The sequence below is a fragment of the Theobroma umbraticum genome, unplaced genomic scaffold (assembly GCF_002168275.2).
Source record: "Theobroma umbraticum cultivar Fairchild unplaced genomic scaffold, ASM216827v3 scaffold_20.0, whole genome shotgun sequence".
NCBI classification, from domain to species: Eukaryota; Viridiplantae; Streptophyta; class Magnoliopsida; order Malvales; family Malvaceae; genus Theobroma; species Theobroma umbraticum.
Genome location: NW_018397266.1, coordinates 5958502 through 5978183, shown reverse-complemented (window position 1 = coordinate 5978183; position 19682 = coordinate 5958502). Strand labels below are relative to the sequence as shown.

At 29.8% G+C, this 19682-nt stretch overlaps 1 protein-coding gene across 1 annotated transcript; it reads left to right on the top strand.

The window, feature by feature from the left end:
* The first annotated feature begins 15618 nt into the window (after positions 1–15618).
* LOC110423101 (U4/U6 small nuclear ribonucleoprotein Prp31 homolog) lies at positions 15619–19462 on the top strand. The gene is given in 9 exon segments (XM_021437230.2): positions 15619–15805; positions 15943–16008; positions 16106–16243; positions 16410–17302; positions 17438–17508; positions 17809–17911; positions 18074–18149; positions 18809–18874; positions 18876–19462. Coding segments are annotated over 9 exon segments (1500 nt in total). The 5' UTR covers positions 15619–15802; the 3' UTR covers positions 18960–19462.
* Positions 19463–19682: the final 220 nt, after the last annotated feature.

The following is a 19682-nucleotide window of genomic DNA, read 5'->3' as shown; positions in this document are numbered from 1 at the left end:
TTAAGTGTATTCTATTAAGAATATGACACTTTTCTTATTTATGTTTCCTTGTTATTTGCTTGATTTGCACTACAAATAAATCTAGGATTAGGCTATTTCTTTTTATATTATTTACTTCACTTACATTATAAGTAGGTTTAGGCTTAGTAGGTTATTATCACTATAAATAACACTTTTTAATTTCATTGTAAGCATAAAGGAAAAACACACTAATAGCTGGCATAAGTTTATTAGACCATGGGGAATAATACACTTTATTTCTTGCATATCTTCTTCTTTAGTTCAGGTTGTCACATTACTTTCGTAGTTAGGTTTACTTAGCCCTCACACACGGGGGTTAAGTGCTGCATAGATCTTGGCTAAAGTTTCACGCTCATGACTATATAACTAAGTGTATAATGGAAAGTTTAGACATATGGGTTGACATCTAACAATTAATTTAGATGAAGTGACTAGTATAAGGTTTGTGAAGTCATGTGAAAACTTGTCAATTTTTTTAAGAAAATGTCTTGCTAGAGGTCTTGTAAATAAAACCTTAAAAAGGATAGGTCTCAAGTTCATAAATTAAAGTCACCTATGGTGGGACATTGACTCAATGCTTGGTATAATTTCAAGTCTTGAGTTCGATCAAACAAAGTACAAAATCTAAATGTGGTTGTTAGCTTTATGAATATGAAATATAATATCCCATCTTAAGTACTAGGTACTTGTATTGATATGGAAAAGATGAGTAATATACTCTTAAGTACGTGTATTGTTAGAGTGTCTTAATTACGGGAGCATTCTTGATTGGATTTACATATTGAGTGTAAAAGTGTAGCCGTTTCTAAGAGCTCAAGAGTTGGCTTTAATAGCACTCATGAAAAAAGAATGTAGATCACCCATGATCATGAAAGTATCATCGGATACTGTGCATTCATTATGTGTTAAATGAAATAGTTAATTCAAAGCATAGTCTATCATGTAATTTTCACTAAATGAAGAGTTACTCGAAAGATACCTTCGTTTATACAATTTATTTTCAAGATTTTAAAAAATTTAGATTATTTTCAAAATAATGGGGGATTGACGTGCATTTTAATAGTATGAGATGCAATCCCATATAGGAAAAAAAAAAGAAAGGAATAAAGTCTTGTGAATAGCTATATTTATTCATACAGTTATGTTTGTTTAAACAATTTTGTTTGTTCAAACAATTATATTTATTTTAATACCCCTTAAAAATATTATACTTATTTAATTATGTTATAAAAACATTTATATGTACTAGGTTATAGTCTTGATAAAAATAAATAAGTAAAATATCATTTTATTTTTTATAAATGTCATTATGACTTTGGGGTTTATTAATAAAAAGATAATAGAAAAAGGAACTTTTTAGCAAAATAGAGTAGTTTTATTTTTAGCATTAGTTTTATATTATCAAGCTTAAAAGAAAGGTAGTCAGAACAAGTTAGCCCTAGAAAGGAAGAAGAAAGATAGATAAAAGGGAAACATATTCAAAGAAGTGCTGATTAAGGTATGATTATGTCTCAAATCATGAGAATTTTGTATTTTTCATAGTTTGGGTACAAAAGTCCTAAGTTATTTTGTGTTTTTCCAATTTCTATTCAAAGCTAGTACCATTGCAATGACTTTTCGATAGTATGATGGGTACCAATGGAAAGGTGTAAAGGATTGTTATGATAAGGAGAGGAAGTATTGCAAACAAATAAAAGAAAGTATTAAAAATGACAGAGAGGAAGATTGAAGCAATTTCTGAAGTATTGAGTGTTATGGTAGGGGAAAGAGAATAAGTAGAGAATTAAAGAGTATAAGAGAATTAGAGAGAAAAGTTAGGGAGAGAAGCTTTGGGTGAGAATGTTCTAGCTCTAAATAAAGTTTTTCAAATGAATTGTGAAGGCTCTATATATAGTTCCAGAAAGGCGGTTACTCAAGAATAAGCTTTAATGCATGTAATGAATGACATTATTATGAAGAGCTTTAATATGAGTAATCGTTATTGTAACTAATTATGTGGATATTAAAATGGTGATTTTATTACATATGATGAATAAAGCTTAAAAACTCGTTATGTGACTATTGAAGTAATTAAATGTAATAAGATTTGCTTTTGAATATAAGGTAATAGAGAAGAGTTATACATGAAAAGTTATATAAGAACAAGTTGAGAGAAAAAGATGTATGTAAATAGGTACAAGAGAAAAAAGATATATGTAAATAGGTACAAGAGAAAAAAGTGTACGTGAACAAATATAAGAGAACAAGCTAAGAGGAGGAAATACTTGTACTTGAAAAGTACATGAGAACAAAATAAGAGGAAGAAACACTTGTACTTCCAAAAAATGTTTAGAGGAAGACCTCTTAACTACATCCATATCTAAGCAACCAAGCCAAACTCTTCGAAACAACCTAAGGTGAGAGTAACACATGAACCCTACTACTTATTTTGGGTGGCTTTCATTGCTATCTATGTGAAGTAGTTATTTCACTTGTATTAGTTGTTCCATGTGATGTACTGTTTCACTTGTTCTAGTTCTTCTGCACAAAGTAATGCTTCGCTTGTTCTTGTTATTCTATGTGAAGTAGTGTTTTTGTATAAGATTACGGTGTAAAACAAATTTAAGAGAATAAGTAGTAACCAAAATCAACTACGACAAAAAGTCTTGAAAAGATCTTTCTAATAGTTTTTGTAACACCTCATTTGGTTAAGTAAATAGAGAGATATGCATTTTTGAAGTTTGTTGGAAACCTATTTTGACAGATTTAATGATCCAACTTTAGGTCATTAGAACTCCTCATTTTGGTAATGTTATGAATCTATTCTTTAGAGGTTTTTGTAGAATGAATAATGGTGTTTAATTTGGTGTCAATGGCTCAATTAATGACTTTTTGTTTTGAGAGAATCGAAGGCTTAAAATAGGTTCATTAATATTGAAAACTTAGAAATTTAAATGTGTATACGATAATTTTCAAATTTTTGATTTCTGAAACTTGTGAATTTTGTAATCTTTTTCATTGAGACAAGTTCTAATGTTATAATGTGATATGAATACTTTAAATTGATCTTGAGTTTATCATTGGAAACAATTCAGGTTAAGAGTTATAAGAGTTCAAAATGGACCAAATGGTCATCTAGATTCTAGAAATTTCAAAAATTAAAATTTTTTTTAAATTTTTCAAAATTAGATTTTAATTAATGTTTGATAAAATTTGCTATAAAATTTCATAAATTTTGAATATGTGATTTCTACTATACTTTTACATCAATATATATATATGTATGTATATATTTTATAAATTTATTTCTCATGCTAGTAGATTTTGTAAAAATATCTAAATTAAGAAAAAACATAAAAATATGAGTTTTACATGAAATTAATCTTAGATTTCTATTAGGAATTAAAATTGTTATTGATTTTATAATATAAATTTAATTCTCAACTTTACTTTTTTTTATATTTTCTTGGATAAAAAGAAAAATTGCTTTATTAATTGGAAATGTTCCTCAATTGCAATGGAGGTTGCTACAACACCTTAAGTGCTTAGGATGGTTAGTGAAAAGTTGTTTCGTTGAATTGTTTTGTAAATTGAGTTCTAATTTTTGTAAGTATTTTCTTAAAATATTAGGCAACTAGGAGAATTTTTTTATTTAATGCTTGAAAGTGAATTTGACAAACCAAGAAAGTGACTAATATCCCTTCGATATTTTCACACTCTAAAAATTAGTTTCAACGTAGATTTGAATTTTGTATATGATATATAATATTTTATCATATGGTTTGTTAAATCAGGTGAGCATGCAAATATATATAAGTAAATTTGATCTTTGTTTTGGTTTTGGAATATGATCTCTATTTTGGTTTTGGGATATGATTTTTGTTCAATGTATGCATATATTTTTTTGTGAATATAAATATAAAATATTTAATTTGAAACGAATATACTTTTGATGTGTACGAGATATGTTTTATGAAAATGGATATATTGTTTTGAGAAATTAGATAATCTAAAAATATATTTTATATTGTCTTCTAGTATGACTATGTTCTGATCCTACTTGTAGGGATTAAATGTTGGCTATGTCGACATGTACTTTGTGATTATAGATGATTTCCAACTGTGCCATCAACTACAAAATAGTAATTTTTGTGATATCTATTCATTGCAGCCAATGGCTATTTTTGATATATTTCTCACCCATGCCAATGAGATTACTTATGGTTTCAATATAATTCTGACCCATACTACTAAGGTCAGTTGTAGTTTTTTATTCTGATTTATGCCACAGGGGTTAAGTGTGGTTGTAGTATATTGTAGGAGGCTAATAAAATCTAAAGTTATTGTGAAATTATGTTTTGTTTTATTATTTGAAAATTTTGAAATTATGATGGTTCTATTATTAGAGGTGAAATTATATTTAATTTTGTTATTTGAAAATAAATTTTGAAATAATATGATTCTGAATGAGATTATCAAGAATTCTATTTTGACATATCTATATGAGTATTAGTAATGTTGACCTATATGTCTTAAGCATGCTTAATCCAACTGAAGGAATATCAGTTATTTGCTGAATCATTGTACTCATTCATTCTTTCACATTTTTTTTACGGGTTGTGTTTTGGTCAATCATGTGAGAATTTCAAGGAATGATGTTTCGTAATCTAGCGTATGAACTTTGAACTTCTTAAATTACTTATTTAGGCCTTTATTTTGGCATGTTAGTTTCACAATATTCGAAACTTAAATTCTAAACATTGTCGATTTATGACCCTTTGAATTTTACTGATAGATTAAATTTTTATGAATTATTACCTTTTCCAATATATTAGCTCCTTTAGTTAGTTGTATAAAATATATGTATTTAAGCTTTGCATGTCTGCAGATGTTTTTGAGTTTTGCATGTTTGTAGGATTATATTTTAAAAGTGTGTGGCATCTATTATACTTTAAGTCTAAGACATCACAAATCTAATGGTATCAAAGCTAGGCTAGGCGGTCAACTATTTGACACTCATGCAAGATTCAAAAATTGGGTGGAAAAAAAATATGATTGGGTCTTTTTTCTCAATTTATGTTTGTATACTTTTATAATTGCTTTATGTTAGTGTTTGATTGAAGAAAAAAAAACAATGCTAATGGTAACTTTTCTTGTTATGAATAATCGATATGCCAGAGTCATTGATGCTAGAGGGTCTTCAATATCCTCTGAACCAAAACCAAAATCAAGATGACGTTGAGACATGAAATGCTCAAATATCCATTGGAATTAACCAAACTCTAGCCAATCCGATTGAGGGGACACAAGGTATTTTGGTTAAAAATGATGATAGAGTGTTGAATTTTATTTAGGAGGTAGCTAGTTTGGTTAGGAAACAGTGGCAACATTTGCAATCGGTCCAATAGGTTGATAATTTTATAGAGTGGAAAGCAAGTTTAATAAGATAACACTTCTTCTTTTAAAGGTTTCACAAGCCTTGATGATGCTAAATTATGAATTAAGGAGGTGGAAAAAGGTTTTGATCCCATGCATTCCAATGAGCAGGATAAGATTAGATTTGCAGTCTATTTGTTGTAAAGAAGTGCACATAATTATTGGAAAGAAGTATCATGCACTCATGAAAATGATCCTGAGATTTTCAACTAGAAGAATTTCTGCACCGCCTTCTCTACAAAGTATTTTCTTAAGAGCAAACTGTTACAGTTGGAGATGGAATTTCTTAATCTTGTTTAAGGCAGTACGACAGTGGATGACTATGAGGTAGACTTGGTAATTTTGTACATGACATGAGAACAACATGGTTTTAAGTGGGTTTGGGTTTAATATAATCGTATTTTGTTTATTAATCATGTTGACATGGTAAAGAAATGAATAAATAGTATCTTAATCATATCAAACTTGCTTAACTCATATAAGACTAGTTTAATACACAAATTAATTGTGTTACCATATATACGTTTACACGTGTCTACACAACACATGGAAGACATGGTTAAGACCCATTTATATTGTCATATACATACTTTTTTCCCTCTTACCCTAATCTTTAAAATTTTTTTCACTCCCTATACTTAGAGCTGCAACCTCCCTCTTGCCATTTAGCCTCCTCAAGCCAAGACCCAAGCCAACCTACCCTTTCTAAGACTTCATATTCACCCACGAGCCACCCACCATCATGACAACGACACTAGTAAAGTAAGTGCTTCTTTTTCTTATTCTTCTATTTGTTGAAAATTTTGGAAAATAGATGTTTGTTGGCTAAAAAGAATCTATCTTGCACTTTCTCATTACTAACTGCTAGTATGTAGATTTTAAAAGGACAAGAGATTCCAAAAAAGGCTAGCCATAAGCTTATTTATTATGAAACAGTTTATATTTAAGGTTTTTTTTTGGGTATGGTGGCTATAAATTATTAATTAAGTTACTTTTAGCTATAAATTGGGTCCCCTTACATCCAATTCAAAGATTAATAGATACGTCTTGATAGTTAAAGGCAATGAGTCTTTTTTTTTTCTTATTCTTTATTTTTTAATGCCAAATGAGCTACCTTTCAATAAAACTAGATGACAGTGGATTTGGTTATTATGTCATCTTGTGTGTGTGTCTGTGTGTGTGTGTTTTTTTCCTACACATCTTTATATTTTTTTTCCAACCACACTGATTTTTTTGTCTTTTTCTTTTTCGTTGCAAATGGAATCTAAAAATATTAGTATATCTCTTGAATCAAATGTTATTCATACTTTGGATGAAGAGGAATACTATTTAGAGATAAATACACAACAAGTAGATGAAAAAAGGCAAGCCAAATGTAGAAAAAAGTTAACTTCACCAGTGTGGACAGTCTTTGAATGTTTAGTAAAGAAAAGTCTAGATTGAAAAGCAAAGCAAAGTGCAAGCAATGTGGGATTGTTTTCAACTGTGACTGTAAGTATTGATCAAGTAATGTCAAACTCCATAGTGATAACTGTGTTAGGAGAGACCCATGTGACATAGGCCAAATAATCTTTTCAAAGGAACATTGTTCTATGTTAATGAGGTCTTTTAACTTTGATCAAGAAAAATACCGTGAATTGTTGATAGCTGCAGTTGTCATGCATAATTTACCATTGTTATTTGTGGAGTATATTACTATCAAAACTACTCATTCTTGCATGAGGATGTGATTTATATTAGTAGGAATACTACCAAAGCTGATTTGATTAAGATGCATAAAAAGAAGAGAAGTAAGATAAAATACTTACTTAAGGAAAGAGCTGGTAAGATTAATTTGATTTTTGACTTGAGGACTTCTATCAATACTGATGGGTACATATATTTGACTACTCACTTTGTGGATAAAAATTGGATTTACAAAAAAGAATCTTGGCTTTTTCTTTTATTCCACCTTCCCACAATGGTGTTTCATTGAGCGACAAAGTGTATGGATTGTTAGTTTGAATGGGGAATTGAGAGTAAGTTGTTTTGTATTATGTTGGATAATGCTTTTCTAACAATTCCTTTGTCGATTTATTAAAAAGGCAGTTGAATTTAAGAAAAGCATTTGTTGGAAATGGCAAGTTTTTTCATCTTAGCTGTTGTGCTTATATTCTTAGTTTGATAGTGCAAGGGGGTTTGCAAGAGGTTGATGATGTTGTCCAAAAAGTTAGGGAAAGTTTAGGTATGTGAAAAGGTTTCAAGGAAGGAAACAAAAAATTTTAAAGTGTGCGAACATGGTTAATTTGAATCTGAAAAAATGTTTGAGATAAGATGTTCTCACTAGGTGAAATTCCATGTATCTTATGCTTCAAAATGCCTGCTACTTTTGCTTGGTTTTTCATCACTTGGAAATTAGTGATTAAAATTATAAGAGTTGTCTTTCTAGATATGAATGGGATAAGGTAGAGAAACCGAGCAAGTTCTTAGGTACTTTTTATGATGGCGTCTTGTACATATTGTGGATCAAAAAGAGCAAGTTCTAAGAAGGCAGACTATTTTTTATGTTAAGATTCAGTGGAGTAATCACACAAAACGAGAAACTACTTGAGATTTGGAAGAGAATATCAAAGAGAAGTATCTTCACCTTTTTTAGGACCAAGGTAAAAGTTTAGGGGACTAAACTCCTTTTAAGGAGAGGGGGATGTAATGCCCTCTCAAAAATATTATGCTTATTTAATTATGTTATAAAAATATTAGTATTTATTACATTAAATTCTTTACAATAACAAATAAGTAAAATAACATTTTATTTTTCTATAATTACAATTATGAGCTTAGGGTTTCTTAATAAAAAGAGACTTTTTAGCAAATAGGGTAATTTTATTTTTAATGTCAATTTTATATCATTAAGCTTAAAAGAAAGACAGTCAGAAGAAGTTAACCTTACAGAAGAAATTAACCTTACAGAAGAAATTAACCTTACAGAAGAAGAAGAAGAAAGATATAGAAAAGGAAAATATATTCAAAGAAGTGCTAATTACGATATTATTAGGTTTCAGATGATGAGAATTTTGTATTTTTCATAGTTTGGGTACAAAAACCCTAGATTATTTTGTGTTTTTTCAATTTTCGTTCAAATCCAGTACTATTCCTATGACTTTTTTGCATCATGATCTATATACTAGTGGAAAGGTCTTGAGAAGATATTGTAATGATTTTTGTAGCACCTTATTTGGTTGAGTAAATATGAAGATATGAATTTTTTAAGTTCGTTGGAAACTCATTTTAACAGATTTAACGATTCAAATTTGGGTCACCGGAATTCTACATTCCAGAAAATCATTTTATTTTTTAGCAAATAGGGTAGTTTTATTTTTCGATAGAATTAACCCCAAATTCAATGACCTTAAGTGCTTAGGATAGTTAGCAAAAAGTTGTTTTGTTGAATTTATTCGTAAATCGAGTTCTAATTTTTGTATATATTTTATTGAAATGCTAAGCAACTAGTAGAATTTTATGATTTGTTATTTGAAAGTGAAATTGGCAAACCAATTAGCTGATTGATATCCTTTCGATATTTTCACATCCTAAAAATTAGCCTCAACATGGATTTGAATTTTATATATGATATATAATATTTTGTCTTATGATTTGTTAAATCGGGTGAGCATGTAAATATTATAAATAAATATGATCTCTATTTTGGTTTTGGAATATGACATCTGTTTTAGTTTTGAGATATGATTTTTGTTCAATGTATACATATATATATTTTTATGAATACAAACATAAAATATTTAGTCTGAAACGAATATCCTTTTAATGTGTATGAGATGTGTTTTGTGAAAATAGATATATTGTTTTGAGAAATTAAATAATCTAAAAATATTTTTTGTTTTGTCTCCTAGTATGACTGTCCTGACCTTGCCAATTAGGGTTAAATTTTGACCATGTCGACATGTATTTTGTGATTCGAGTTCAATCTCCAATTAGAGCCACTAATTATATAATAGTGGTTTTTATAAGATTTGTTTAGTGTAACCAACAATTGTTTTTGATATACTTCTAACCCATGCCACTAGGATTAATTTAGGTTTGATATTTGACTCATGCCACTGGTAAGAATGTAAAAGGGTAGCTAATAATCGGGTACCCATAAGCATCTAACCCGATAAACTAGGGTTTTAGTACTCCATAATCGATTACGAGTTTAGTTTGGGTATTGCTTTTTGTACCCAACTCAAGTTCAAGTAGGGTTTAGGTATCACTTTTGAGGTACCCGAAACTCAAACCCGATTATATTTATATCTAGTTTCCGGTACTTGGTACCTGTATAAACCTCGATTATAGTTATATTATTTATAAGATTTTTATATTAGTTAAATTTATAAACTAACAAATGTAAAATTGATTTCTATTACTTATGATGCAAAGTTAAATATATAAAATTTTTATATTAGTTGAACTTCTAAATTAACAAATATAAAATTAATTTATATTACTTGAACCATAATGCAAACTTAAATATATAAAATTTTTATACTAGTCGAACTTGTAAATAAACAAATGTAAAATTAATTTATATTACTTGAACTATAATGTAAATTTAAATATATAAAATTTTTATATTAGTTGAACTTGTAAACTAACAAATATAAAATTAATTTATATTATTTGAACTATGATGCAAACTTAATAACATATCATTATTTTGTTTAGTGAACACTTAAACCTTTTGTAAGAAACATATAAAATTTTTCCTTAATTTACGTTTAATTTTTCTTGAAGTAACTTTAATTATCTTTTCAACTAATTTAATTTGATTTAATATCTTATATCTATTTCCTTCCCACTTATGACTTATCTATCATATATAAATAAAGACTAGATAATCATATAAGATATAAAATTTTACATTATATCTGTTTTCTTAAATTTTCATTTAAGATAGCATAAGATGACATTAGAAATAGATATAAGATAACATAATATCATAAAGACTAGATAATACCTTATTTCAAGTCCAAAAAGAATCTATTCCCTTAAAATGGTATAGTTTCACTCCTCTTAACCTTAGGTATAAAATTATTTTTTTTCATCATTTTTTGCCTCATTTCCTCCATCTTCCAAGCAACTGCTCTCCAAACAACTTCTCCTTTTACAGTCGTACTCTTCTCCCTCAGCTGAATCAACCAACATTTTCCTTTTCCTTTCCCCTTCTCTCAACGTAATTTTTCAACATTCTCTCTCATAGAGTCGTTGGCATCTTGGCAAGCAAATCTAGTTTTTGAACTTATTCAATTTGAAGAAATTTTTTGACAAATCTGATTCAAGAATGTTTAACATTTGTTTTTTTTTTGTATTTTTTAACAATTTTGATTCAAGAATATATTTGACTGTCCTAGTGCAAGCTTTTGTCTTTTTTATATAGATATTTAAAAAATGGTAAAGAAACCATAAAAAACGATATTACTATTAGCACATACATATATTCTTGGTAGTCCTCAGTAAGGATGTTTTTATTGATGACGGTTTGTTTGGGTTAAGAGGAGTGAAGAAGAAAGGACAACGAAAGGTTTAAATCATCCTTCATTCATTCACACACAACACTACTTATTTTTTATAGCATTAATAATATATTGTTTTACCTCTTGTATGTGAAAAATAAAAATGAAATTTTGGGGGTTTTTAGTTTGGTTGGACGAAAATGAGGAAGCAAAAGAGAAAAATAAAGGGAATGGGGAAGGAAACGTAAACGGAATTGGGGAAGAAAAGCATAGGGAGGAGAACAAGAGCAATTGCAGATTTTTAGTTGATAAGGAGTGAGAGGAGCTGCCAGCTAATTGAGAGATAAGTCCCATTTTTGTTTTTTTTTTCTTATTTTTTGACTTTTGTGTGTTTCCCTGGACTGACTGATGACACGAATGGTTGGCTTAGTGTTGCAAATTTTTGTGTGTGTTTTCTAAGGTTACTTTTGTAAAGCTTTATTGCAACTCTTGTGAATTCTTACATAACATGGGTCTGTTACTTTCATGTATTTATTGTAGCTTGGCTAGTGTGAGTTTTGTATATGTAGGGGATTTTGTGTAAAGAGTTAAGGGTGATTTGGCTTTTATGCTTGCTTTTTGCTTCCAGACATATTGTACAAATCACCATCATGTTTTGTTTCTCTGAAAAGGGATTTTTCTTCCCCAAATTGAATGAATCTTCAATCTTTCAAAGAAAAAAAAACAATACCTAAGAATTTGGTAGAGTTGGGGTTTACTTGAGTGGTTTGTATAATAATTGGTTGATATAAAATTAAGCTTGGATTCTTTGCCTTGTGAACCATAATAAATAACAATACATTCAAGAATTCAAATTTGGCTCCTTAGCTCTCAAGGTGTAACTTTGGCATCATCCATGACTAGTGTGTGTAATGTCTTACTTAAAGTATTGTCATTCAAAATTTTTTGAGGCATTAATGTGCACCCAAAATTGGTTGAGGAATGAAATTGAAGGTAAAAATATACTAATAATTTTTTCATTTGTTTTATAAAAATATTTATTTTATTTCAAGTTACATAATTTTTCATCATTTTAATTTGTGTAAGATCTTTAATTGGAGGTGAACTTTGCAGAATTGATGTTGAGGAAGAAGAGGAATTCAAATGAAATTTATGATGTATTTATGTTATATGTTTAAGGTTGAATATGAAGTTTGATGCTAAATTTGCATTAATTTTATGTTGTATTGTTGTTGATTTTAATTGTGGAATAGTTTTTAATTGTTAGTTAATAATCTATGAATTAATGTAGAACATTTATTATTTGGATTACGAGTTTGGGTTCAGGCTATTAAACGAATATCTAAATACTAAAAATTTACTTTGTATAATCGGGTAATTAACGAATTTGGGTAATTAATGGGTAGTGCTATTCTAATAGGGTTCAGTTTTGGGTTGTATTTCTTAATTTTATCTACATTTGTATAGGGTTCAAGTACTTTAGTATTTAAATAGTTTCGGGGTCCAGTACTTCAAAAATAGCAAGTTCCTTACCCATTTACATCTCTTACCATTGGGGTTAATTGTGCTTTTTGATTATGACCTATACTACAAGGGTTAAGTATGGTTGTAACATGTTAGAAGAGATTAATAAAATTTAAAGTTATTGTAAAATTATGCTTTGTTCTATTATTCGAAAACTTGCAATTATGACAGTTCTGTTATCAGAAGTGAAATTATATTTACTTTTGTTATTTAAAAATGAATTTTAGAATAATATGATTCTAAATAAAATTACTCAAAAATCTATTTTGATATCTATATGAGTATCAATAATTTTGGTATAAATGTTTTAAGCATGTCTAATCTAATTGAAAGGATGATAGTTACTTGCTGAGTCGTTATACTAATTCCTTTTTTCATCTTTTTTTTATAGGTAGTAATTTGGTCAACCATGTAAGAATTTTAAGGATTGATGTTTTGTAATCTAGCTTATCAACTTTGAACCATCTTAAATTAGTCATTTAGGCCTTTATCTCAACATGTTAGTTTCATAGTATAGAAAACTTAATTATGAACATTGTCAAATTAAGACCCTTTAAATTCTGTTAATAGATTAAGTTTTTATGAATTATTACTTTTTCATATATATTGGCTCTCTTTTGTTAGTTGTATAAGATATATGTTTTTGAGCTTTATATGTCTATAGGATTATATTTTACAAGTGTGCAGCATCTGTTATGCCTCGGGTTTGGGGAGTGATATTTATTTAATAGGATATGTCTATAAAAAAAACATATTTTTGGTTATAAATAAGATTTTTTAGTTTTATGAAAATATACATAAACAATTTGTAATCAATCTTTCCTCTTACTCTAAATATTTCTCAAATTGCTTCTTATACTTTTTTGCTGCAGAAAAACTTAATAAGAATTTGATACTTTTGTCATACGTTAATAAGTGCTTAGTGAATTGATTTTGTCAATACTAAACACAATCAATTATTGAATTTTATTATATCTTTTAAGTTTGTTGACTGTAAATCTTTAATACACCAACAATTGAGATGAGTAAAATCAAAAGATAGCGGCATTGATACATACTTTGAGGTCATTCATAATTTTTGGTATTTTCAGTCCTGTGTTCCTACATTTGTGCATAAATTTTTTCTTAATATTAAATTACAATTCGATTATCAAATTGATTTTTTGTCTACTTATGCTCTTATTAAAGGCTTACATTTGAGTTTAGCTGAATTGTATAATTGAGTAATTGTTATGCTTATAATCCATAAATTGACAACTTGTATTTGCTTGCACCAAATGGAGCTGATATGTTTGAATAAAAAGTTTAAGAAACAAGTACTATTAAGTTTTGAGATTTCTAGATGAAATTTTTTTATTTCTTTTATTTCTATTTTTTCCATGCCTTGGTTGTGTAGCACTTGTTTTATATTAGTAAATAACATATGAAATCCAATTATCAAGCATTTGGTATGAAAAAGTGAGAATACATTCTTATAATGTGTCTAATTAAATTACATTGTAGTGTTTATTTTGTAAAACCACTATAATGTAATATTACAATGTAATCATATTACAACTAATAGATATAATGTGATTGCAGTCCAAAATCAATGCAATTAAATTGTATTGTATTCTGTAATATTATTAAAAACATTTTTATCCTTCAACTTTATTACTTTATTAAGACATTTTGCAATGTTATAATTTGTTTTTCATATAGATATCGAGAGATGTTTCCTTATTTGCCTTAGTAACCATTTTCTATTAAATGATGGATGGTGATTGTCAATAAAATTTAGATTGTCTTATAAAGGAAAAAGAAATTAAATTAAAATATATAATATAAGAAATTATATTAAGAAATAAAAATAAAATATATAAGATTATAATAAGAAATGAAAATAAAATATATTACATTAAAAATATATTTAAGAGATGATATTATCCAAAAATTAAAAAAATACAAGTATATTAAACTTGCATTTTAATAAATAAAGATAATTTTGAAATTTAATATTATATTCCCAACAAAGTATTTATAAACTAGACGTTGCAATGTTATCTTTCCTGCATTTTAATTATTACTTTTTTTATATACCAAACTTTGCAATGTTATCTTCCCAACAATTATATTACTTGTAATTACATTACTCACGATCAGATTACCTGTGATGATATTGCATTCTAAGATACCAAACATCACTTTAGAGTTTCAAGACTACTTATATCTTTTCGTAAGATGTATGCATAGGAAACATTGTTATATTTTATAAAAAAAAATGGCTTGAAGAATAGTTTGAGTGCATTCAAGTCAATTCCTTAAAAAAAAATTCAATTAAATCTTTTAGAAACAAATTAATTGAATTCAATCGTTTAATTGATTAATTCAATTAAAATAAGATAGTTGATGGTTTGGTTAAAATATATAGGGAAATCGATTAAGTTTGTTAATAATATTTTTTGATAAATTTAATTGATTGCTCACCCTAATTTTATATTAATAAAATCCACTAAATGGTTTTAAGATTACTTATATCTTTTCTGTTCGATGTACGCATGGGAAACATTTTTATATTTTTTATATAAAGAAAGCTTGAAAATAGGTTTGAGTGCATCCATGTCCATTTCTTAAAAAATATTTCAATTAAATCAGTTAAAATCGAATTAATTGAATTTAGTTGATTAATTGGTTAATTCAATTAATATACGAAAGTAGATAGATTTAATTAAAATGTATGAAAATCAATTAAGTTGGTTAAAAATATATTTTAGTCAATTTAACCGATTACTCACCCTGTTTTTATATTAATAAATAAATAACATATAAAATTCACTTAAAACTTCAAGATTGCTTACATCTTTTTGTAAGATGTATGCATGGGAAATATTGGTATATGATATTATCGGTTTTCGGCCATTATTTGTTTGCATTGTAATTAAAATATAATTTTCAAGTTCGCTGCCTTGAAATTCAAACTGGGTTGTGGTAGGTCTTACAACGATAAAGAGAATCAAGCCTCATGGGGTTTAGGCCCAAATACCAAACTCTTGGGTTTAATCAACCTCACCTCCTGAGCCATAGTCCAAAAGGCAACAGAGCCCAGCCCATATGAAGGCCCAGTCGCTAACACAGTGCCGCTGGAAATAATCAACAATCATGTAAGTGGACAAAAAAAACAGAGGCAGAAGCCATGAAATTTCTACTAGAATTTGTTTTCGCTGTCCGTTGGGCTTTCTAAAATTCCGTTTTGGCAGTTTTTTCTTCGATTAGGGTTTCATCTGAGTTCTTCAGTATAATCGGGAAATTTCAAGTTCCAATAGTTGTCGTTTGGCCAGGGTTAAACCCTAGAAGACTCCTCGCAAAGCCTCGAGATGGTTAGTTTTCTTCTTACTCTAGCTTCTTTTTCTGCCTCTTAGTTTCTCTATGTACTTTACTTATTTTTGTGGAATTTTCTGTATTTTAATCAGATAGTTGTTTCTCAATGTCTATACTTTTACTGGTTAATTTACAGGCAACTCTCGCTGATTCATTTCTTGCGGACCTTGATGAATTATCGGACAACGAAGCCGATGTTCTCGTGAGTTGGAATTATATTTCTCTTTTTCTTTGTGAATTTCAGCTTTTTTTTTATTTTCTAATTAATATTAATAGCGATATTCATATCAATCTCTTAGGAGGAAGAAAATGATGATGTCACCAACATGGAAGAAGATGTTGATGGTGACCTGGCTGATATTGAAGCCCTTAACTACGATGATCTGGACAGCGTTTCGAAATTGCAAAAAACTCAGAGATACATTGATATAATGCAGGTTGGTTTCATGTCTTAACAATTGATTTTCCCTTCACCTTCGCTATTGATTTCTGATATTTAGCATGACAAGCTCTAATTTTGTGTGTGAAATGATTTGCTGAATCTTCTTGTGCTTAAGTTTGCTTTGACTATTTCCATGCTTAGTTCCCTTTACCATAATGCAGAAAGTGGAAGATGCACTCGAGAAGGGTTCTGATATATCAAATCAGGGAATGGTACTGGAAGATGATCCTGAGTATCAGCTGATTGTGGACTGTAATTCACTATCGGTTGACATCGAGAATGAGATTGTTATTATCCATAATTTTATACGCGATAAGTACCGGTTGAAGTTTCCTGAGCTTGAATCACTTGTGCATCATCCAATTGATTATGCTCGTGTAGTGAAAAAGATTGGCAATGAGATGGATTTAACCCTGGTTGATTTGGAAGGACTTTTGCCTTCAGCTATCATTATGGTTGTTTCAGTTACAGCATCGACTACCAGTGGCAAGCCACTTCCAGAAGATGTTCTTCAGAAAACTATTGATGCATGTGATCGTGCTCTTGCTTTAGATATGGCAAAGAAAAAGGTTCTTGATTTTGTAGAAAGTAGAATGGGATATATTGCACCAAATCTTTCTAATATTGTTGGGAGTGCTGTTGCTGCTAAACTTATGGGTACTGCTGGTGGTCTTTCAGCGTTAGCTAAGATGCCTGCTTGTAACGTTCAGCTGCTTGGTGCAAAGAAAAAGACCCTTGCAGGGTTTTCTAATGCAACATCACAATTTCGTGTCGGTTATATTGAGCAGACAGAGATTTTTCAATCTACACCCCCGGCTTTGAGAAGTCGTGCTTGCCGTCTCTTGGCTTCAAAAGCAACACTTGCGGCACGAATAGATTCTACTCGAGGGGATCCATCAGGGAATGCTGGAAGAACTCTGAAGGATGAAATCCATAAGAAAATTGAAAAGTGGCAAGAGCCACCTCCTGCAAAGCAGCCTAAACCCCTTCCTGTTCCTGATTCTGAACCTAAGAAAAAGAGAGGTGGTCGTCGCTTAAGGAAGATGAAGGAGAGGTAGTTTTGTTATTTATTTATTTACTTTAGCATGCTTTTTTTTTTTTAATCTTGTTGTAGGCATTTGGTTGTGCATTTTGCATTTTGCATATTGCATTTTGCTTATCTAAGATTATATATATATATTCTTTTCAGGTATGCTATAACAGACATGAGGAAACTTGCAAACAGGATGCAATTTGGTGTACCTGAGGAGAGCTCCTTAGGTAAAATTTTGTTTTTAACATCTTCGGAAGATTAAAATTTTTAATATTATTTGTAGTTATGATTGCTGAAAGCTAGTTGTGGGTCTTCAATAGATGTGCAAGCTATGATTATTTATATGCATGCTCGCCTAATTTTTTACATTTTTTCTGTTTATCAAGTGTCTAATTCTGAATCATGTCCATCGAGGAGTTAGTTTCTTGTTGCATTTTCTAGGAGGTGGATATGTTAGTAACTTATTTGAGGAATCAATAATCTATTTCACACTATTTTCTTACTGTTTAAGTACTTTTTGATATTAGGTGATGGACTTGGTGAAGGCTATGGAATGCTTGGTCAGGCTGGGAGTGGAAAACTGCGTGTATCAGTTGGTCAGAGCAAACTTGCAGCAAAAGTTGCTAAGAAGTAGGTTTTGCTGTTCTGTTCTCTTCTTGTTTTAAGACTGCAAGTTTGGAAGCCATTTGTTTTTTTCCTGATCATTTAGTTTTGCTGGGTTGTTTTGGTATTCATTTATCAAACACAAACTTGCACATTGTTCTCTTGGGTGACATTTTCTCTTTCCTTCAGGTTCAAGGAAAAGCAATATGGAAGCAGTGGTGCTACCTCTGGACTGACGTCAAGTTTGGCATTCACACCTGTACAGGTATTTATCTTCTTCTGGTTAGACCATGAACTGACAGAGATGTCAGTATTCTGTTGCCTGGTTTTTTTTTTACTGCACATTTCGCACAGCAAAGGTTTGAGGAGTTTGCCTGCATGGCTTTAACTAGGTGCAAGAAAGGTTTAGTGTTTAGGACTTAAAACAGGGGTTAAAGATTTCAGGTTAAGGATGTTTAAGTTGCTTGAAGCGGAGGTGAAATTACAGAAAAATCCAGATGGGACTAGTTCTTTAAGTTGGTGATTTTTCTTTGTTGACTTCAATAATTGGAAACAGTTCTGGGGTTATGGGAGACCTGCTGTTACAAGGGGAGGGTTTTGGTAAACTTGAAGCAGGTGGCATATGTTATATGTAGAATGTGTTGTATTATGTAATCAATTTTCGATGATTTATCTTTTAGCCTGAGAGATGTGTATGTAATTTACCTCACTAATTTGACTGCATCTTGCGATGTAACTCGGATGCTCTTAAAATATTGAACTTTAACTTTTGATGATGGTTTTCTCCATTTTCCTTGGAGAGTAAGAGAGGGGTCGGCAAAAGTTGAGTTGAACTTCATTTTGCATGAATCAAACATGCATTATTTCTTGTGTGTTTGTGTGTATTATGTGTGTGGGTTAATGATTGGTGTCTTTATGTCTTAGGGGATTGAGCTCACAAACCCTCAAGCTCATGCACATCAGCTTGGCAGTGGAACTCAAAGTACTTATTTCTCTGAGACTGGAACCTTTTCGAAGATCAAAAGGACATGAACCATACTCCATGGAAGCTCTTGCTGACTGCACGCATCATTAGATGGCATCAGTCTAAGGAAACCTGTGTAAATTGTGAAAGTATCACGATTCCTTGAGTTATAGTTTACCTGATGTTTGATTATGCTGAAGTTACCCATTTGATAGAGTTTAATAGACTACCATAAAGATGAATCTTTAGCTTAAGGTTTGATTAGCTGCTTCAATGACATGGAATGTTTGTCCCGCATGAAAGCTGCTGTTCATTCTTTGGCAGTTAATTTTGAAGAACACATATTGTAGCCAGGGGAGTAAGAGATAGATCATGCTCTGCAGGTTTTTCTGGTTTGAGGTGGTTACTAACTGGGTTTTAACTTTTACTTTGTAGCCCATTGAAGTTGTACACTTAATTGTTTCGTTTTGCTGCTGATGTTACTTTAGTTGCCATCTTAGACATATATTGCAGCTGAGGGCAATGAGAGGGATACCATTGCTATTATTCTCCCAATTTTTTATTTTTTAGCTTCCATTATATTACTTTATAAAGATGAGAATGTTGCAGTCGTAGATCCCTTTCTTTGTTTCATTTCTTTCTAGTCCCTTTTACTCATGACACCAATTTAGCCTTTGACATTATACATCAGTGTTAAATGAGAAATAATTAATTTATTTTTATTTAAGTATATGATTAATCGATTATTGTTATTTACTCTTCGTCTACAATTGGGGTTTAAAAACAGTAGGGTTAGGCTTACCTGTATTTTATTTGTTCATGCATCTGTTGGGC